Below are 23,168 nucleotides of genomic sequence, written 5' to 3' on the forward strand. Positions count from 1 at the left end.
TGCTATTGTTTTATGCAAGCATGTCTATCTTTCTCCATTGTATTCCAGCCCATCCATCTGCAGTGATTTTCCTTCCTGTAGTACAGGTTTTTGAGAACTTTATTTAGAGCATGTCTCTTGGTAGAAAATGCCCTCAATTTTTGTTTATTTCTATAAATATCTTTGTTTTATGTTCATTCTTGAAGGAGAGTTTAGTATACATATCATTATAGATTGATGGTTATTTTCTCTCAGCATTTTATAGTTAACCCATTTGTTACAGATTCCTTCATTGTTAAGATGCTTGCTGTTATTCTGTTCCTTTTTAGGAAATCTTTCCCTTCGTATGGATGCTTCCAAGCTATTTCTTGTTCTTTGATGAGCAGTTTTACTAAGCATGGATTTCTTTTCATCCTGCTTTGAATGTGTTTTGCTTCTAGATCTTTAGGTTTGTGGTTTTCATCAGTTCTGGTAAATGTATTGCTGAAAATTATTCAAATATTTCCTTTTCCCATTCTCTTAATTTCTTCTTTCTGGGTCTCCAGTCAAGCACACATGTATTAGACCTTCTCATTCTGTCATTCATGTTTCTGCTAAAGCTCTCAAAATGTTTTATCTGTCTTTTCTATATTCTGGATAAATTATTTGGCTATAATTCCCTCCTGTTTAATCCACTCATGGTATCTGATTTCAACAATTTTTAAAATTTAGTTTTTCAAAGTCTTTTTGTTCATTCCTGATTATTTTAGCCTCATCTTTACAGTTACATTCTTTACTTCTTTAATTATTTTATACATAGCTATTCTGTATTCTATGTATGTGACAATTTCAGTGATAGCAGTACTTCTAGGTCTAAATCCTTTATTTCTGGTTACTGCTTATTTTCTGTCATATTGGCATACCTCCTGATTTGTTGGGGTAATCTTTGTTAGGCAGTGCTGGATTTTAATTTGTAGGAATCCTATGGGCCTAAGTTAAGGGGAATCCTTTCCTATCAAGGGAGATGACTTTTGTTTGTGCCAGGAGCCAGAGGTTACCCACATCCAGGACTGTGTAACTTTATGCAAGTATTCCTAATTGTAGAATTTATGGATCTTAGATTCCTACGCACCTTAAAATTTTGCTGTGTATTGTTAAATTTTCTTCTAATAAGATTATACTGATTTCAGCCCCACCAGCATTATTTGAAAGTGGTTTTTGCTTTTTCCGTGAATAGTCCCATCGCTATACTGCAGTATTTGCCATTTGATAGACAAAACATGTTCATTAATTTAACTGACATTTCTTTAAATATTAATACCTTAGCAGCTGTTTATGGTTAGTCAACTATGAATTGCATGTTCATTCCTTTTGCTCATTTTTCTCTTGGTGATGTTTATCTTTTTCATGTTGATTTATAGATGCACATTTAACATCAAGAATAGTAACCTTCTGGGACTTGCCTGGCGGTCCAGTGGTTAAGACTCTGCCCTTCCTTTGCAGGGAGCATGTGTTCGATCCCTGGATGGGGAACTAAGATCCCGCATGCCGCGTAGTGCAGCCGGGAAAAAAAAAAAGAATAGTAACCTTTTGTCATGGCTTGCAAATATTTTTCCAAGTTAGTCTTTTTTTTTTTTTGGTGCAAAAGTTTTAAACTTTGTACTCAAATCCATCAGTGTTTTCAAAGACTGAAACCTTCCTATTGTGAACAGATTTTCTGTTGACTGCTAAGCTATTCAATCATAACATTTTTAGCTAATGCAAATAAAATTGATGAAAATAATTATCACGGGAAGGGAAAAAGAGCCTCATTATGATTTATATATATATTTGAATTTTTCCATTTTTTAGTCATTCTGTGTATGTGTTATTATAAACTTCCCTAGTTCCATTGAGAAATGATCGAGTCTCAAACATAAAATATATTTTTAGTATGGGAAAAGATGTACTTTTACAGACTTTATTCCATTTTTGCAGGGAAGATAACTTATACTCTTTTATCCTTTATGAACGAACAAAACTTGGCTTTGTTTATTTCTGAGAACCTTAAATGTTACCTTCTTCACAGTGTGATATTCTAAAGTACTTACAACCATGGTTTTTTTGCACTGCAGAGGAAGGTATAGTTTAGATAGAAACAGGAATGTGAAGGAGGCCCAAGTGATTCTTTTCCATATTTTTATAGGGCAAATGAAGAGGACTAAATGTGCTGAAATTGATGTTGAGACACCAGACTCCATTCTGGTTAATACAAACCTACGAGCACTAATCAACAAACACACCTTTTCAGTCCTTCCTGGAGATTGCCAACAGCGACTGCTTCTACTACTTCCAGAGGTGGATCGACAGGTGCGTTCTTTCAGGCATATCAGCAGTTTTATAACGCGTCTGGGGCTTCCTTCAATCATTACCTTTAGAACTCCTTAAGACTTTTTAAATGGCTTTTGTGTGTACCTGTAAAGAAGTGATATCAAAGGTGTTAAACAAGAAATAGTATTTCTTAATAGGTTGGCCCTGTAAGGCTCATAAAGGAAAAGAACCCTCTTATCAGAAATGTCAAGATTATGGAATAAAATTTGTCTAGCTATCATATTAGGATGTAGACACCCGCAGAATATAGTTCAGGAGAAAGAATTGTCTTAAGGCATTACACTGGGGTTTTTGAATGGATTTTTGATGGGATTAAGAATGTTAATTATTTTTTCCTTCTTCTGTTAAATTTTTCTAAAACAAACATTTATTGCTTCAGTAATAAGTTTTGAAATCCAATATAAGTTATACTCCTTAAAAAAACAAAACAGTACCCAGAAGAAATGTCAAAGGTTTGGAAGAGTCTAGGCAGGGACCAGAGAGATTTAGGTTGGTCAGGAATAAGGCAAAAGTCTAAGACTTAGGCTTTCATCAAGGAAGGAGTGACTAGCAAGTCACTCCCCCTTTTGATCTTCTGTTTCCTCCTCTGCAAAAGGATCATTATGATTTTGTGAGGTTTGTTCAATTCTGAGATTTTTTTTTTAATTAATGATTATTTTGAAGTACCTATGTTCTAAGTAATCTGTTAGGCACTCCACTTTTTTCTAATTATTATAAAAACATTATGAGAGAGAGTTGTTTTCCCTGGTTTACAGTAAGAAAACTAGATATATTCCCTAGTCTATAGAAAAGTCAAAACTAAATCTTTCTCATTCTGAAAATCATTCTTCTACTAGACTATATTGATATCAATTTCATACTGCTATGAATCAGCACCTGTGAAAGGTCAGATTCTATTTCTGAGGAGTTCAGATAAGTCAGGTACACTACCAGCAGTAGGGACAAAGAAGTAAAACTGATCCTTCCCAGCTGCTGCTCTCCCCACCTTAACACTCCTTGGAGAAATTATAGCTTTGGGGATGCCCAGTTCTTGGTTAGAACAAGTTAGGAGACTGAAGTTTTGGCAGAGTTTTTAGAGGGCTTCTCTTCTTGCTAAGGATTGCTCTCATCTTTTTTAAAGACTCAAATTTTAGGTTGGGACTAATAACACAAGACCTAACAGAGGATATATCTATAGAATACTAGTGTGGGTTCCTCAGAACTGTCTTTTGACTAATGGCCCTTATCCTGTCTTAGAAGGAGAATTGGCACATGTAATTTCGGAATTAAAAGGGACCTTAAAACTTACCCAACTTCCCATTCCTGTGGGGTATTTTTAGTAGGAGGTTACTTGCCTGTCTTTTTCAGTTACTGTGGTGGAGGACATAGTAATCTGAGAATATGGAGTATGGAGTTTATTAGTGAAATTATTAGTGAATTTATTAATGAAATTCTGCTTCATTGTCAGATGAAATTTGGAGTTTATCAAAAATTCTGGTTATTACTAGCATGAAACATTGGAAACCATCTTTTAGTGTATGGAGTACTCAACAATGAACAGTCGAAAAACATTATTTAGACCAGAGAAAGGAATGAGGGAGGGGCATGGATTAAAACATCTCTCTTCAGATATATTTGAAGGCCAATCTTTGGAAGAGGTAAACTTCTTCGTTTCTCCAGGAAGCAAATTTGTGGTTAAAATAACTTTTTTTTAAACAGTTGGAGCTATTAAATTGTAGAATGGATTGACTTGTCTTGGAGAAACTTGCACAGCACTGGAATATTCAAGATGTTGGATGACCTGTCCTCATAGGGAAGCCTGTTACTCCTCTGCCAAATCTATAGAGAACAAATCAGCAGCCAGCAAACTGTAGCCCACAGGCCAATTTCAGCCCACTGCCTGTTTTTGTAAATAAAGTTTTATTGGCATTCAGCCACTCCCATTAGTTTCTGCATATTATCTATAGCTACTTTCTGCCACAGTGTCAAGAGTTGAGTTGTTGCAACAGAGAGTATATGGCCTATTTGTAGTCTATCTCTTAATAGGAAAAGTTTCCAATTTCTGCTCTAGGGCAAGGGGAAAATAATATTGGCCCAGATAGATTTAGAAAATAAAGTGAGTTGAGTTCCTTAATCCCTAGTATGTCCAAATAGTTACCTAAATTTTCTTCAAAAAATTGTTTATGACTTTAAGATTAAATTTAGTCTTTTAATCCATCTAGAATATTTTTTATATTATTCTGAAATTGTGGCTCAGCGTATTTTCTACCGACTAGATGGCCAGTTGTTCCAGCAGTACATATTTATATAACCGTCTTTTTCTCTCAGTTTGAAATACCATCTTTGTTACATATTCTATTCATTTACAGGCAGCTTATATTTATAGGCACTCTCTCCTCTTTCACTCATTTCTTTATTCACTCTAATGCTAGTAATAATTGTTTTGATTGCAGTGGCTTTGTGTGGTATGCTTAATAATTGGAAAGGCAATTCCCCCCTCTCAGTTTTTCATATTAATTTTTTTTCCATGTGAATAAGATCTTTTGTGTGTTTTTTTGTTTGTTTTTTTTTTTTTACCGGTACGCGGGCCTCTCACTGTCGCGGCCTCTCCCGCTGCGGAGCACAGGCTCCGGACGCACAGGCCCAGCAGCCATGGCTGACGGGCCCAGCCGCTCCGCGGCACGTGGGATCCTCCCGGACCGGGGCACGAACCCGCGTCCCCTGCATCGGCAGGCGGACTCCCAACCACTGCGCCACCAGGGAAGCCCAAGATCATTTTATTAATGAAAAATCTGCATAGAGATTCTGGTAGAAATCTAGATATTAACTTTGGGCAGAATGACAGTTAATAAAATCTCTAATGCAGAGAAGAATCTTAAAACCTTTTGGCAAGACATCACAAATCAAGTCAGTGAACAGATAGATTGGAGGAAATATCTTTAAAGTACGTGGCAGTTTTGCTATGTATAACATGCAAAGGATTCTCACAAGATAGTTAAAAATAAGCATCGTCATAGAGTAATGAGCAAATAATAGGAATTGGCATTTCACTAGATGGCAAATCTAAATATTCAATAAACATGCAGAAAGATACACAAAACTCTAGTAGTCAGGATGAAGGAAATTTTAATCATTTCAAACTCATTAATAGGCAGAAATTAAATAGCATGTTAATATCTCTTGTTCACAAGATAAGGAGTATGCTCGTGTATTTCTAGTAGAAATGCGAATTATTTTATTAGCCTTTCTGGAAAATAATCTAATAGTCTTTTAGTTACACACACACACACACACACACACGCACAAATATTTCTTTGCTTTCAGAACCTATCCCATAGAAAAGAGCACTAGTATATTCATCTTTACTGGAATGCTTATTGCAGCTTTGTTGATTATGGGAAAGCACTGGAAACAAAATATATGTTTATGATCAGGACATTGGTAAATGTATTGAGGGACATTGATACAGGGAAACATCTGCAGCTATTATAAAGGAGCTAAAACTATGCCAGTTGACTTGGAGAGACTTCCACTTGTATTATGTGAGAAAAGTAAGTTTCAGAGTAGTGTATGTAACTTGGTCACAGTTTTGTAAAACAAATAATGAACGTCTCAGAAAAAACCTCTTATGTACGTATTTGTTTGCAGATGATTCTTTGAGTATAATTAACCAGTGGGGAATGGAATTGAAAGGAGAGGAAGAAGGGAGGAGAGGTAAACAGGAAAGAGGTTTTTTAGAAAAAAAGTAACATTGCATTATAAAATAGAAGTGTCCATAATAAGCAGCATGGTATGATACAGTAGTGTTTCTGTAAAATTTGACTTACACACATTCTTTTCTAAAAGGACAGGAACGTCAAATTCCGCATGATACAATTGGCTTTCTTTCTAAGCTTTCTGTGGCTTATTCTTTGACCCAGGTTGGTCCAGATGGTCTGATGAAGTTAAATGGCTCAGCCCTTAATAATGAGTTCTTCACTTCAGCAGCCCAAGGCTGGAAGGAAAGACTTTCAGAAGGTAAGTGTTCAATTTTACGTGTCTCCTAGGATGTGTATGCACTTGGAGGGCATATTTGCACCTCTGAGCCTCAGTGGGTATTTGCCCAGTTTTGGAAAGCAGGAGATAGAACATTTCATAAGGTAGAACTAGCTATTCTATGTGAAACACATTGCTAGACTTTTATTTAGAGCATGTAACCAGGTTTGGCTCCAGGAGGAGTTCAGCAGCATGTTTCTTTAAGGGTTTGAAGTCACCTGGTAAACTAAAAAATATATAGACTTTTAGGCCCTATTCCTAAAGATTCTGTTTCATTAATTCTAGCTTAATGCCTAAGAATTGAAATTCTAATAAGCAGAATATAGAATTAGAGTTATTTTATGGTGCTGTGAATCATGGTTTGGTAAGCAGTGAGATAACTTCTTTCTTGCTGCCTAATCTCAATGAAACTAACAGTAAAAAGAATCTAAGAGACTAAGAACTTTCTAAAAAACCGCTTTGAGAAATGTTTAACGTACTATAAAATTCACCCATTTGCAGCATACAGTCCAGTAGCAGCCAGAGCATTTTAATAAATGCAGGTTATGATCAAGAATTGCTAACTGTGGTTACTGCTTTGCCATGTTTCTAATTCTGATCTAACAGATTTATAGAGGGTATATTACAAAGCATAAAAAAGTGATTGATTGACTGTTTGCGTAGCGTGTAGTATCGGTCACTATTAGCAGTTCTTAACCCTGGCTGCTCATTATAATCACTTGTGGTATTTTTTTAAAATACAGACATCCGGGCCCCAAAAACAATGATTTTGTTTTGCCTGCACTTCAGTGGGTTTTTTTAATATCTCTACTTTTCACTGTAGTTGTTGACTTTTCCCTTCCTGTTTTTCTTTTTAGGGCAAATTCTGTGTAGAAGGGATCTCTTACTGATTACTTTGAACCTTTCTCTTAAAGATTTCCTTGAGCAGAGACCCCCTTTTTCTGAAAGAGTCAGAATCACATGAGCACTTTAAGACATACCTGTTACCAGTACTTTCTTTTAGAATTTGGATTTATGTTCCCTACTCCCCAACTTTTAAAAGTAGATATTATCAACAGTGATACCTTGATTATTATGTTACTTTTCTTTTTGCATATGAGCAGTCACTGCTATACCTATAGTCATGCGATCATACTTCGTGAGCAGCAAAAACTTTGAACACTGTGTACATGTGAACAGAATTCAATACAATTTATTCCTCATTCTATCAAGCACAGTAGACACAACCAAAGAGCAGAAATTCAGAAGTTCTGGGTTGGATTCTGACAGCCAGATCCCTCTTCTCCCACTCATATGCCTAGGACTGTGATATCCACTGTCCTCTAACACTTTTCCTTTCCCTCTTCTTACCCCCAGGAGGTCTTAAACTTCAAATCTGCCATTTCCACTTCTTATTCTCTAATGTCCTGGGTATTAGAGAATAAAAAAACAGCCTGTCTGAGTCACAGGTTTGACGATGGCCTACCAAGCACATTCATTGTTCTCTACTGATGGAGTGGGAAGAATTGAGGTGTGGTTGGTAGTTTTGAAAATAAATGGCATATTCAGAGCAGCTGGGTCTTTGGCATATTGAGTATCTTGTTGCTAGGGCACTAGACTCGTACAGTTTCTGGAACAATTAGAAAACTGACACCTCCAAAATAACTCCCTACTTTTTTTGTTTTTTGCCACACCGTGCGGCTTGTAGGATGTTAGTTCCCCAACCAGGGATTGAACCTGGGCCCACGTCAGTGAAAGCACAGAGTCCTAACCACTGGGCCACCAGGGAATTCCTACTACCTACCTTTTTACTGGAACCTCAAATGTCTTTAAGCAGGGCCATAACTGTTCATTATGCAGTTAGAGCTAAAAGGCCTAAAACACAGGTTGCCTTGGAGAAACAGAACTTTTTAATAATAAAGTGTCCAGTGGCATTATTTACTGAAAGCCTATGACCAGATGACTATTTTTCCAGTGGAAAAGAAATGACAGACTCAAGGTTTGTAAGAAATCTAGAGGGACTATGATATTTGAAGCAGAGGTGAGGGTTGCTACAAGGAAGGCCCAGAGAAGTGGCCAGTTAACTTCAGCTGCGCACTGGCAACTACATGGAGTGGCGTGCAAGGGTTTTTATTTCACCTGACGGCTCCTAGGTAGTTCCCCTTACAGTGAGGAATTTTGGGGAATTTCTGTTACTTTCATGTGATAGTATTCTGACTCCTGCATGAGTCTGTCATGATTTACAAATAGTTGAAAGTAGCAAATAGCATATTTCTATTGAATATCTTTTTTTCCCCCCCTTGGTACATACAGGTGAGTTTACACCTGAGATGCAGGTGAGAATTCGACAAGAGATTGAGAAGGAGAAAAAAGTAGAGCCTTGGAAAGAACAATTCTTTGAAAGCTACTATGGTCAGAGGTAAATATCAAGACAGGTTCTATAAACCAGTGTTAATTCCTATACATACGTCATGTGGTGCTTCATCTTATTACCTTTCCAGAAAATCTAGTCTGCAATTTCCTTCATTTTTTTCCACTAGTTCTTTTTTACCAAGAAAAATATTTTTTTCTTACGAATCTTAGGTACACAGAGTTGGATTACTCATAATCCTTGACTTTTTTTTTTTTTTTTAATATTTATTTATTTATTTGGCCGTGTCGGGTCTTAGTTGTGGTGCGTGGGTTCTTCATTGTGGTGTGCAGGCTCTTCCTTGTGGCGCACGGGCTTCTCTCTAGTTGTGGCGTGCGGGTTTTTCTCTCTCTAGTTGTGGCGCATGGGCTCGAGGGTGCATGGGCTCCAGAGCACACGGGCTCTCTTGTTGAGGCACTCAAGCTCATTAGTTACAGCGCACGGGCTTAGTTGCCCCGCAGCATGTGGAATCTTAGCTCCCTGACCAGGGATCAAACCTGTGTCCCCTCCATTGTAAGGCAGATTCTTTACCACTGGACCACCAGGGAAGTCCCAGTCCTTGACTCTTAACACATTACCATTGTAGATGGCGTGGTTTCTTTTATTTATTAAAAATAAAAAAAAATAAGATTTTATTATCTTGAATTAGAGTCCTTACTTTGAATAGATTGGTTTTTCTTCCAGTAACTTTATAATACATAAGAATACTGAAGTTCTATATATTTTTTATTGTAGTCAGTTATCCCACAATAGGATAACTTATCCAGAATCACTAAGGAATCCTGTAATATGGACCATTGTATTCAACGTGTAATTAAACAGCCTTTCTTCTGTAGAAGGCACTGGGAGATATTCATAGCTGAATCAAGATACAGACCCTTTTCTCAAGGGGCTATATAGTCTGAGTCAGTTTTTTTCCTAACAGAAAAAAAATCTTAAAATCTTAATGGGGGGATTTCCCGGGTGTTCCAGTGGTTAGGACTCGGAGCTTTCACTGCTGTGCCCCGGGTTCAATCCCTGGTCAGTGAGCTAAGGTCCCACAAGCCATGCGGTGCAGCCAAAAAAAAAAAATAAATCTTAATGGGGACACTTAAATAGATGACAGTGGAACTGTATTGTTTGAAATAGAATTGCACACCCGGAGTTTTAATTGTCTATTAGTCTCCCTTCCGACCTAATGGCAGCCTTTAAGGATACTCCATAACCATAGCTTGAGAACGAATGGCTCTTTTCCTTATCTCCATGTAGTGTTCATTGATCCCCTTCATGGTCATTTCAGAAGTGATTCTTAATGAGATGAAGAGCGCCATACACCAATTTTTCTACCTTCTTGGTATGAGCTTTGAGCTTTTCTACAGAAACGAGGGTGAATACATTTAGACCATTTTTATAGGTAGCAGTTATTCCATAAATATTGTTCATTCCCTCCTTATAAGATGGAGCATTACAGCCATTCTTGGGTCTTTCTGTTTTTAGCTATTACTTTTTGCCAGCTTTTTGGAAGGACTATATTTGATTACTGTCCAGATTTGTCCTCAGCCATTCCATCTCAGGGGTGCGGTACTGATTATTGAAGTCACCAAAGAGGGCTATCTTGTTTTTGCTTGTTGTAGGAGGAGTCTCTAGTGACCCCTACAGGGTAGCCTAGCTCTTAGCCATGCCACACTGTGGAAGTCTCACTTGGTCTTCACTCCCAGGATAGCTCAGAGGCACTTGATCTCAGAATTTTAGAGCTATACCAAGTGAAATTTAAACAGGCTTTCCAAAAACTCAGAGTTCTCGTTTTCAACCTCTAGCGAATATTGACAGCCACCTCTCCTACTGTCTCCCCTGGGTCCCTTAGATTTCTTGGGCCAGCCTTTCTGCAGGTACTGCAGAGTAGAGCTGATCACCGTCCAAACCCACAGTCCCAGGGTACATGGGTCTTTGTCTTCTTTAACTTCTCTGTGAGTAGTCTGTGATCCATGCCTCTAGGCAGTGTAGCCCCTTTGTAAGCAGAAGTAATAATAATTAACATTATATTGAGCTTTTATTATGTGCTAGGTGCTATTCTAAGTACTGTACATGCATTAATTTAGTTACTCATAATAGCAACAACGTACAATTAAAGAAACTGAGATACAGAAGGCTAGTCACTTACTTATTACATGGATAGTAGGTATCAGAGCTAGGATTTGAATCCAGGCACTCTGGCTCCAGACCCTTCACTAATATTAATAATAGTGAAGATGATATATGAAAATTACCTACTAAGTGTCACAGGTTCTTCTAGGCATTGCCATACACTGTTATCTCATATTCAATAACATAGGCCATTTCTCAACTACAATATTTCTTTCTTCCACCTTTTAGTTCTGGCCTGAGCCTTGAAGATTCAAAGAAATTGACAGCTTCACCCAACGATCCCAAAGTAAAGAAAACCCCAGCTGAGCAACCAAAATCCATGCTTCCTTCAGAGGCCTCTCCTGTCAATATAGTCTCAGTAATTCCCCAGTTAGTGTCTAAAGAAGAAGTACTACAACTGCCATCACCAGTCAGAAAAGAAGAGCATGAAAGCCAAGATAAGATGCAGCCAAACTCCAAATCCCCAGAGCCCCTGCTTTCCTCAGCTCCCAATACAGATGAGCTTAGCAGCGTCCCTCCCATCAAGTGCCCAAAGGATGAGGCTCTCTTGGAGCAAAAGCTAGTTGCCTCTGCTGAACAGAAGTCTGAGAAAGAGAGTCATCTCACTACAACTTCAAATTATAACAAAAATGAAAGCCAAGAAGCTTTAGTTACATCCCTGAGCAAACCCAAGAGCCCTGGGGTAGAAACAACAGTAGTGAAGCCCATAGTAGAAGCAGGTCTACAGGAGACCACTATGAAAGAGCCTCCATCAACTCTGGCTGATCACAGCCCAGAAAGCCTCAAGAGGAAATCTTCTGTCACCCAAGAAGAGGCCCCTACAAGCTGGGAGAAAAGACCACGTGTCACTGAGAATCGCCAGCACCAGCAGCCATTTCAAGTCTCCCCACAGCCCTTTCTCAGTAGAGGGGACAGGTTCCAGGTGCGGAAAGTACCACCTCTCAAGGTAAGAGAGTGGGAAGAATTGAAAAAGAAAGATGGTCTGAACGCTAAGTTTTTGGTTGTACCTACTAAGTTTCAAATATTTGTGGTATTTCTTAATGCAGAAGCAGTTGTATATATTTGATATGCATGTAACTGTGGTCATACACGAGTAAAATTATTAAGAAACAGGCATTTAGAACTGCATCCTTATATGTATATATATAGCTGATTCACTTTGTTCTACAGCAGAAACTAAGACAACATTGTAAAGCAATTGTATTCCAATAAAAAAACATCATAAATAAAAGAACTGCGTCCTCACAGATCCTTTTTGGGGTTTGAATACTTATTCAGATATCTGAATATCTAATGCAGTCCACCCCCACCCACACCCCTGCTGGCTACTCTTGTATTTTAAGACAGTTATGGAAAGTATTTTGTCTCATGTGACAAAATAATAAGTATAATAATAAACAGGAGGAGGTCATTGATGTGATTAAGAGATCACATCTTTGTATCAAGAGCCATGATATTTAACACTTTATTGACTGGAGACGTATTACGGCCACAGGCATTAGTTTCTACAAAAATCCCCAGTCAATAATGTGTTAATTATTGCTGCCATAACTGATTTGATGTTCTGAGAGCCTGGAACTACCTTTTAGTTCCAACCTTTTAAAGGAAATGTGTGTGGCTGCCATGAGTCACCACTGGTCACTTGAGGGACCTTAGTAAGATGGAATAGCCTTGCTAAGCTCTACTGCTTAGGATATGTGATTAACTTGTGTTTTAGCCCTATATTGCTGCATATCAGATCTTTTAAATTTCTATAGCAGTGTCACTACCTTAGTGTGTACTTGGGCTTGTGCCTGATATCAGTTTGCAGTTCATTCTTAATTTTCTTAATAGTATTTATTAACACTGTTGTGTCTACTATGAACCCAGGCACTGGGTAGCATTCATTCACATTAGAATATAAGTAAAACAAAATAAGCCAAATAGAAATACTTTTTTCCCTTTTTTATTCAACTTAGACTAACCAAAGTCCTACCTGGAACTATCCCTTGGAAACACTCAGTTCCTAGTACTTGGCCTGTTTCATGCACTGGGAGACTGTCTCTCTCATTTTGTTTGTTTCATGCACTGGGAGACTCTCTCTCTCATTTTGTCTGTTTCATGCACTGGGAGACTCTCTCTCTCATTTTGTCTGTTTCATGCACTGGGAGACTTCTCTCTCTCTCTCATTTTGCACCATAATAGTATGATGTTCTTCATTACTTTTTAATTTTAAGATTTGTGATTGCAGCACTTAGGAATCTCTCCTTTTTTCTTTTTCTTTTTTTTTTTTTTTGATATTTTTCTACCATTAGCATACACTGTCATGCTTTGCTAGAGATCCTGAGTTTTATGATAATCACTTGTATTCTTCTTATAAAAATATGAGAAACCTTTCTTTAATGGGGGTCAATTAGAACTTATCTCTAAACCTGAGTGCTGAGTTATAGTCTAGGTTTTACTTTATATAAATGACGCTGGGTAAGAACCATCATTTCTATTTCCTCATCTTTCTGCTAATCCAAAGAGACTCTACACTGAAAACTTAAATCCATTGTGACCAAGTTAATGTTATTTAACTTCTTTCCTTTCTTTTACTTCTTCCTCATTTCCCCAAAAACTTTTCCACCATAAGTTGCTTTAGTAACACTCTTACCTTAGACCCTATCTCAAATCCCATTTTCTTAGACAAAGCTTAATGTAATTTATAACAGAACAAAATCTTTTAAACAAAACTTAAATAGAAAAACAAAATTTGAATTTTATTACAAATGTTATATATGTATATAAAATTATATATGCACATATATCTATTTTATATATGCATATCTACAATATAAGATGTGTACATATATGTATATAGAGAGATGGACAACTCAGACATTATGTATTTTCCATTCAGTATACAATTATAACAGAAAGAATCTAATTCCTTTGCTATACCAGGGTAGGGCTTCTCAATAAGTTAAATTGTTGAATTGTTATCAGTGCCTAGAAAGCTTGTGTGGTTTTTGTACTTTAAAAAAAAGTATAACATCTCATTTATTCTATATAAACGGGTAATAGGACTAGTTACCTAAATAACTGAAAATTCTCATTTTTAAGCATTAAAACTTTTTATTTTAACCACTCTTAAGGATTGTCCTTATTTAATCAAAATGTTATTAATGATATTCAGTCATTATGATAGGTATCCTTTATTGTGCTGGATATGTTGTTATTCTCAAGATTATTCTAATGTAAGGTTGCTTGTTCCCTATATATGATTCCCCTGCACAACTGTGCTTTTTACTTTCTTGTTTTTAATTTTCTAGTTTTATCTGTTTTTCCCCCTATTAGTTGTCTCTGCTAGATGGTATTACCAAGGGGCAACAGTTGCTTCTTTCTTATTCTGGGCAGCTTCTAAAATACTGTGTGCAGTTGGATGTAAAGTAGATTTCAGCTTTAAGAGAGAGGTTGAGTGTATCTCATGATGAGAAATATGTGGGCTTTGTGACAGGTCTAACTTCTGAATGACAGAGAATTCTTCAGGACTGCTGACCTTTTTAGAAATGGGTATTGCAGATAATGAAAAATCTTTAGTGACTTTATTAGTCTCAATTTAAGGAGTTCCAGAAAGATGACATGCATTTTCTTAGAGCTCAGCGGCTTAATATGTTTTTAATTACATGTCCTAGGACATCTGTAACAGTTATTTGCTCTTTTAAATTCTGCCAACTATTAGAAAGGCCCAGATACTGGTTCATTCTACTTAATTCCAGTAGCTTTCAAAGTATTGTTTTGAACAGGAGTCAGATTCCTTTCAGGTATAATATTTTATGATATGAAAATCAGTTGTTTCAAACCCAATGGTGCATCAGAATCTCATAAGAAGCTTTCTAGAAATGCATTTTTTCTTTAGGAGTTCTAGTTTGTAATTTTAAGGACAGGACTGAGAGGATGTATATTTTTTAAAAGCTCCACAAATAAGTATAATGCCAGCCAGGGGGTGAGAATGACATTGGTTAACATTACAGACATTATATACATACCCCGTCATGTGGGTGGGCAGAGTGGATCACACACTGTCTTCCTTCCAGTGCGGTTTAGAAGCCTCTGTAATTTGAGATAATTCAGCCTGTATGCTTAGCTGTGCAAGTGTGCGTGTGTAAAAGAGAAGAGAACAAGAATTTTCCTCTGGACCTCGGTAGTAAAGCCAAGAAGTAAAAGACAGTAATGGTGTGCTACTTCTTTATTTCTTCTGTTTCTGTCTTCTCGCTTTTACACACATCTTAAAATGTAGATACCATAGAAAGGTCTCTATCTTAAATGACCAGCTGTTATGAGTAATAATGACATTAAGAGAGAGCTGTGTTGTAAGAAGAGGTTTGAGGCTTTGGGGTGGGAGTGGATGTCGAGGGAGGGGAGTCCTTGGCACCAGTAGAGGAGGTGAAAGGATCCTGGAGACAAACCTTTGTGACTGTCCCCATGGTTTGGTCTCTTAGCCACAGGCTTCCCGTCCTTGTCATAGGGTTCACCCTACTCAGAATTTGTGTTAATGAAGTTTGATTGCTCTCATAAATGAAAACTAAGCTCTGTTGTTTTTTTCCCCCCTAATTCTTTCAGATCCCGGTCTCCAGAATCTCCCCCATGCCGTTTCCTACATCGCAGGTCTCTCCCAGGGCTCGTTTTCCAATCTCCATCACTAGTCCTAACAGAACAGGAGCCAGAACTCTCGCAGACATCAAGGCAAAGGCCCAGCTGGTCAAAGCACAGAGGGCAGCAGCTGCCGCCGCAGCCGCAGCTGCTGCAGCCGCCGCAGTCGGAGGGACCATTCCCGGACCTGGCCCAGGGGGTGGACAAGGCCCAGGAGAGGGGGCTGAAAGGAGAACCGCTAGAGGAGGGAGCCCAGACCCAAACAGGGTCAGTGAAACTGGAAAGGGCCCCACACTGGAACTGGCAGGAACTGGAAGCAGGGGAGGTACGAGAGAGCTTTTACCCTGTGGTCCAGAGACTCAGCCCCAATCTGAGACCAAGACCCCAGGCCAGGCACAGTCTCACAGTGTCTCTGGAGCACAACTACAGCAAACCTCCTCAGTGCCTCCACCGTCTGCCATCAGTGGAGCGTGCTCAAGTGTCCCGTCACCAGCCCACGCTAACACACCCCCACCAGCTTTAGGGAAAGTAAGTAATGAAAAACTGAATCCCACCAGGGCGGCAGCCACGGTGGCCTCTCTTAGCCACCCACAAGGGCCCAGTAATGGTAGGCAGGAGAAAGCACCTCCTACTCCAGCAGATCCTGCTGTAATCGCAGGTGCCTCACCTGTTCATTTTGCAGTCGATGGCACAGTTGAGCCCAAAGCAGGTTCTAGTAAGAATACACCAAACCCTCCAGCCTCAGCAGAGATAAGTGCTAGTGCTTCAGTGGACATGACTCCCTCCCCTTTAACATCTTTATTAGCAACAGCCTCTTTAGAGAAGCTTCCTGTACCCCAGGTCGTTGTAACCATAGCACCTACTGGATCAGCTCCATCCTCGAGCACTTTGCCAGCAGCTTCTAGCCTTAAGACCCCAGGAGCTTCTTCAAGTATGAATGGACCCATTTCAAGGCCAAGCTCTAATATCCCTGCTAATAATCCTTTGGTAACTCAGCTGCTGCAAGGCAAAGATGTTCCCCTGGAGCAAATTCTGCCTAAACCTCTCACCAAAGTTGAAATGAAAACTGTTCCACTAACTACAAAAGAGGAAAAGGGGATGATGATAGGAGCACTCGCAGGTACCAGCCTAACAGAAAATAGCACCAGAGAGGAAGTTAATGAGAGACAGTCCCATCCAGCTACACAGCAACTGGGTAAAAGTTTGCAAAGTAAGCAGCTCCCCCAGGTTCCAAGACCCCTTCAGCTCTTTTCAAGTAAGGATCTAAGGGACGCTAGCATTGACACACACCAATACCAAGAAGGACTAAGTAAAGCAACCCAAGATCAGATCCTTCAGACACTCATCCAAAGGGTTCGGAGGCAGAATGTTCTCTCGTTTGTGCAGCCCTCCCAGTTCAACTTCACTCACTCAGGTTTCCAGTTAGAGGACATCTCCACAAGCCAGAGGTTTATGCTGGGTTTTGCTGGCAGAAGGACATCCAAGCCTGCAATGGCAGGTCACTACTTACTTAACATTTCCACCTATGGCCGGGGTTCAGAGAGCCTTAGGAGGACCCATTCTGTAAACCCCGAAGACCGATTTTGTCTAAGTAGCCCCACTGAGGCCTTGAAGATGGGATATACAGATTGTAAAAATGCAGCAGGAGACAGTAGCAGCGGTAAAGAAGATGATACTGATGAGGAAAGTACTGGTGATGAGCAAGAATCTGTCATGGTGAAGGAGGAGCCACAGGCTTCCCAGAGTTCTGGCAAGTGTGAAGCAAGTTCAGGACCCCACAGTAGAGAAACCCTATCCACCAGTGATTGTTCAGCTAAAAAGAATGTGAAGGCAGAGATGCCAGTGCCTGAGCAAACCACTTTAAGCAAAGAAAATTACCTGTTCGCTAGAGGCCAAACATTTGATGAGAAGACCCTAGCCAGAGATTTTATTCAGGCAGCACAGAAGCAGATGGCTCATGCAGTGAGAGGTAAGACCGTGCGGAGCAGCCCTGAGCTTTTCAATTCTACTGCTCTTCCTCTACCTGCAGACAGTCCTACCCATCAGTCTCTACTCCTTCCACCACTGCAAACCCCAAAGCTGTATGGAAGCCCCACACAGATTGGGCCAAGCTACAGAGGCATGATCAACGTCTCCACCTCATCGGACATGGACCATAACTCTGCTGTACCGGGGATGCCTGACTGTAGCCAGGTATCTAGCAATGTCGGTGATGTCATGTCCTTTTCAGTGACTGTCACAACCATCCCTGCTAGCCAAGCTATGAATCCCAGCAACCACGGCCAGACCATTCCTGTTCAGGCCTTTCCTGAAGAGAACAGCATAGAGGACACACCTTCGAAATGTTACTGCCGATTGAAAGCCATGATCATGTGCAAGGGGTGTGGAGCCTTCTGCCACGATGATTGCATTGGCCCCTCCAAACTGTGTGTCTCCTGCCTTGTCGTTCGGTAATGAGACCGGGAGGACACACTGTAAAGAAGGCAGGAAGGGGGAAGGGTTGACAGATGTGGTTTTTGAGTTCTTTTGGAATCACAGAAATAAACTAGGTTTCAGTTGTCTTAAGAGACAAGTGTTACTTAATCAGGAATACAGAGTACAGATCTTACATTTTAGAGGAAAAGCACCTTGTATAGTAAGTCCAAGTCAAGACTTTGTGAATTTGTGACAAGTTTGCACTTACAAAATCATGTAAATATGTCACATCTTGTTTTAACATTTTTCCAGGTGTTTAGGTAATAATGTATCACTTTGACTTCAGATTGATGTTCCACTTCATGTGACTTTGAAAAGTTTAATGCCATGCATGGTGAAAGGAAGCGATTTCCCTTCTGCCCTTTCTTAAGAGGCTAGGAAAAGAAAGGAGTGAGGGAATGGTCTGAAGAAATGACCACTCATGTTGATTATGTCTTGACTGTCTGACCGCAGGCTTTATGTAGGTTATTCAGCCTTCACAGGATTTGGATTCAGGGTTTACTCAGTCCCTTTACCTTAGATGGAACCTTCTCAAGTTCAAATTTTTGATAAGGTATTAATTTCACAGGCAGTACTTCAGACTCTGAAAATTCTGACTTGGTTCTTGGCTTCCATAAACGAGTACTATTGCCAGGCACTCTGCTTGCAGTTTGTGGATCCCTGCTGTTCCCTAATCCCACTCCCTTGCCCTGAAGCAGCGTGCATGGTCCATGAAAAGTTTGCCTCGCAGGGCCCCTTGGGTTACCATCACCTGTGCAGGGCAGTAATTCCAGCAATAATCTCCGAGGATTTAGTCATTCGTGGGAGCTTACAAACAAGTTTGAAATACTAGTATAAAATTAACAGAAAAGTGTTAGTGATAGGGTGATTTGAACTATGTGTTTTTTTGGGTAAGCAGAGTGAAGGTGCAGAAACCGTTGAACTGAACATAAAGAACTTTGGAAAACAATTTTAACACTAGAAACAAAGTAGCCCCTCTCATCTTCTTCTCTCCCAACCTGTTACCTAATGTTCTACAGTTAGCTGTTGCTACAGGTAGAAAAACTCATTAATACCACATTTGCCCATTCTGTTAAACCTGTTTTGACCTCCCAGGCATCTGAGGAATATGGGAGTAATCTTGTATATTACTCTGAACATAACACGTGTGCGTGCGCACACACACACCGTAAAAGTCAGACACTTTTCCTGTTTTAGAAAACATGTCCCCTTTCTTGGACTACTGCTCTCTACACACTAGAAATTTCTAATGTAAAGGGGCTTTAGTGAATGACTTAGGGAACATCTAGAAAGGAAAAGAAATCGGCTGCAAATTTTTGTTTGTTTTTGTTTATTTTTTGTTTCCTTTATGTTGAATTCTGTCTCTAGTGACTAAAGAATTTTTGAGTACATACATTTAGGTCATGGTTAAAGAACATTAAAATAAATCTACAATTTACCAGAATTCGGTATTAAAAAGTTGGGGATTGTCAATGTGTATCATTTGCATATTGATTTCAGATCTCCTAATTTCACGTATGTAAAGGACATACATTATTAGTGCAACCTAGTACAGTCATAGTTGTACTTAATATTCAGGATGTGATATATACAAAATGCAGAACAGTTTTTTGTTTGTTTGTTTGTTTTTTGCGGTACACGGGTCTCTCGCTGTGGTGGCCTCTCCCGTTGCGGAGCACAGGCTCCGGACGCGCAGGCTCAGCGGCCATGGCTCACGGGCCCAGCCGCTCCACAGCATGTGGGATCTTCCCGGACCGGGGCACGAACCCGTGTCCCCTGCATCAGCAGGCGGACTCTCAACCACTGCGCCACCAGGGAAGCCCCCTGCAGAACAGTTTAGACTCGTTAACTAAGTCACATTCCAGATTAGGGGCAAGTAGGCAGTAGTAATCTTAGCTTTGCACCCATTCTGCTACCCACCCCTCCCTACCTCACCTCCTGCATTATACATACACTCTTTTAATACTTTCAAACCCCATAAGAAACTATTTACTTCTATTTTTTATTTTTTGTTCCTGAGTTTTTTGTGACCCAAAGCAAATATAGGATTAATATCTGTGTTCTAGTTTCAACCAAGATAATTTGATGTCCTTCTAACTTCCCTTTTTCTTCCAGCACACACATAGCTAAGAGGTAAGAAATCTGTAAGGATCCAGGGATAAGGAGCAAGTTCTCCAGCCAATAACCAGTACGAGTCAGAAACCATGGTTCTGTTCCCAAACTTTCAGTGCCCTGGGTAATCCCAGGGGGTGTTAAAAAGACCTATTGCTAGCTAAAACTCTCCATTCCCAGCTTCCTCACTCCCCACTTGAGTGGCAGGACTGAGGGGTGGTCTGCTGCCGGAAGTGGTTGACTGTTTCAGAACCGACCCCACGGTGAGCACGAGTTAACCAATTTGGATTTTCAAAATGATTTTTCTTCTTCACACCTTTCCTATCATAGAAAGTCTCTCCTCCATGGTTCTCTTAATCTGAGGATGGACAGACTAACCAGGAAAGGAGGAAAGGCATCAGGGATTTTCAAGTCCATTTAGAGAGCAAACCACATCGTGCCTATTCATCTTGACCCAGGCTCTTGCAGGTAGGTCCTAAGCATTACTATTCACCAGATTCTCTTTACAGATAATACCCAGCTAATAAAATACTCAATAAATCGTCAACTAGGTACACTGCCTCACTCTTGACTAAATGAGAGAATAGTTAGATTCTCTTAGATTGGTAGAAAATTGAGTGCAATCTATCGGTTTCAAAACGGTTTCACATAGAAGGTCATTCATCTTGTGCTGACTGAGCTAAGAAAAAAGAAAAATTACAATCTGGCCCTTTTGAAAATGAAGCAGTGGGAACAAGAAAACCTTTAAATTATTAGAATATGGTATTCCAGTACCTTTAAAGCAGTTTTTATCTTAGGTTTTCAGTTACTTTACCTTTCAATTCAGTCTGAAATGTTTCTAATAAGTGCTAAGCTTATTTTTATGGTATTAAGTTGCACTGTTTCCAGTGACTAGTCAGGCATTATGCCTGATGCTTATGCCTCCAGGGTATGCTTCTCAAGCCTTCAGATAACCTTCCGCTTCAGGTCACCTTGGGGAGGTGGCATTAACAATATATCATCTCAGTCTTACTTGGGAATGTTCTAAGTTGTCTAGTAGAGAAGACTCCCTAAATTTTAAAGAATTTTTATTAAAATTCTCCATCCTATTAAACAGAAAATAAAGCCAAATAACCTGGAGTTGTTTGCCCTACGTAACCCCTGTGTTGAAGATACTGAAGCTGTCTGTGGTACCCCATGTAACATCTTTAAGAATAAGGTCTGGCAGATGGGAAATTTTTCTTGGGGCAGGGGAAGCATACTTACATGGGCTGGGAAGGCACACAGTGTAGACGTTTCAGGAGTTATCACAGATTTAAATAGCCAAAGGAGGACGTCATTGCCTTCCAGGTGAAGGCATAAATTGGTACATTAATAATTGGACCGTTTACCATCCTAATTGCTCTTATTGCCTTTCTTCACCTAAGAGTCCTTAAAGAACTCTTGGGTGAAATTATTTGTTATAATGAGGGGGTCTTCTCTGGTCATTACATCACTCTTTGTTTCTAGAGCTCATTGTCAGTAAGCAGTACCAGGGTTGTTTTCTCTGTGACCTACAGATTTCACAGCAAGGAGAGAAAAGTCTCCCTGTTGCATTACAACAATGTGCTAAGTAAAAAAACTTGGCCAAGGGTAGTTTGCAGCTCAATTTATAGAATAGTCCAAAGAGACTCCGAGAAACATGATGATAGGCAGGGATCTTTCCTACTGTGTTTCAATACCTACATAACCTATTGAAAGAGGACAATAGGTAAAGCAGTTCCTAAAGTTGGAAGTAAGACCTTCATAGATTCTTGGTTACTTATTTTTTTTAATGCTTTACATTTGATACAACTATTAAAGATCAATTTTAAAAATAGCTTTCCAGTAATATATTTTAAGTAATATATATTTTAATATCTATGTAAAAAGTGACAGTGGGAGACTTTGAATTTCTCATATAAGGTATGTTTAATGTAGGGCCTCACTGTTAAGGCACAAATTATTTCAAAGGAAGTTACTCTAAAGACACTCAGATTATTTCCAAAAAAATGCAATAAGGGGAAGAGTTTTGGAGTTTATTTTTTATTTTAAAAGAAAATTGACTTATTTACCACAAGCTATTTTTTTTTTCCTTCTGGCTAAAAGATTTGTACAGACTGGTTTGGTAAATGCTAAACTTTTGTGTCTTTTGCCTTTTTAAAGGAATTGTTAACATTGGAATTGAGGGTATGTACAGAGAAGTTGGTGTCAACACCATTTAAAAAGTCATATTTTTTCACAAATATAGAAAAATCATTTTACATAAGAATTTTAAGTATTTGCAATAAATATATGTATATAGATTGTATGTATTCATATATTCTTATTTTTCATTTTATTATTAAGTAAAAGATAATTAAAGTGGAAATAAAAACCTTGGAGTTTTCGGTGCATCTTGAGGTCTGACATACTTGTGAAAGTGGTGTGGGTAAGGGCCCTCAGTTGCTGCCTTATACTACTATTGGAAGATTACCAACAGATTGCATAGAAGATAGTAAAATTAGGAATTTGGTGATAAATCAGGGTAGCGTATTTCTTTCAGAACTCTAGTAAAAATATTAAATTCTCCTAATATGTCTGTCTCTGTGCTTTCACCCTTGAACTGTTCTCTCTCCTAACCACCTAATGTTACTGGGAAAGTAAAAACAAAACAAAACACAGTGCGTTGTTTTTTAATGTGCCCATTGTTTGCTTCTAAGACAAAGAATGGCAAGAAAATATCTCGGGGTGGGGGTGGGGCGGGAATAGGTTTTCCTTTCTCCACAGTGGTTAATAATTCATTAGCAAACATTCATTTCCACCACCTTCCAGGCCATAGGGTTTATGTGAAGAAATAATATCGTGAAGATAATAGAAAAGTTTTTTTCTGTTTCCCTTCTTTGAGAAGTGAGTTTTGTAGCCAGTTTTATGTCCTTCGCAACTGATCTGGAGATAGAAGGGCTAAGAGAACTTGAATGTTGATCTCCTTAATGTCAGGAAGAGTGTTTATGGAAATGAGGACTTAACCAAAACGTTAAGAGAGGTTAACCATACCTAGAGATAATCGAGTCCTGCTGTCCAAGAGAAGTCATTTTGTGATTGTAAATATTTAGTTTTAGGATATGATTGAGGA

The 23,168-nt window shown here is 39.1% G+C and overlaps 1 protein-coding gene across 2 annotated transcripts in view; it reads left to right on the plus strand.

The window, feature by feature from the left end:
• ASXL2 (ASXL transcriptional regulator 2) overlaps positions 1 to 22,732 on the plus strand; it is a 129,865-nt gene extending 107,133 nt beyond the window's left edge. For both annotated transcript variants that reach the window (XM_029231659.1, XM_029231660.1), the window contains 5 exons: positions 2,144 to 2,307; positions 6,228 to 6,324; positions 8,635 to 8,740; positions 11,084 to 11,801; positions 15,440 to 22,732. In XM_029231659.1, the coding sequence (XP_029087492.1) occupies positions 2,144 to 2,307; positions 6,228 to 6,324; positions 8,635 to 8,740; positions 11,084 to 11,801; positions 15,440 to 17,923 (3,569 nt within the window). In that variant the 3' untranslated portion in view covers positions 17,924 to 22,732. The remainder of the gene's footprint in view (positions 1 to 2,143; positions 2,308 to 6,227; positions 6,325 to 8,634; positions 8,741 to 11,083; positions 11,802 to 15,439) is intronic.
• The last annotated feature ends 436 nt before the right edge of the window (positions 22,733 to 23,168 follow it).

This window comes from Monodon monoceros, unplaced genomic scaffold (genome assembly GCF_005190385.1).
Source record: "Monodon monoceros isolate NGI ecotype Baffin Bay Population unplaced genomic scaffold, NGI_Narwhal_1 Super_Scaffold_19, whole genome shotgun sequence".
NCBI classification, from domain to species: domain Eukaryota; kingdom Metazoa; phylum Chordata; class Mammalia; order Artiodactyla; family Monodontidae; genus Monodon; species Monodon monoceros.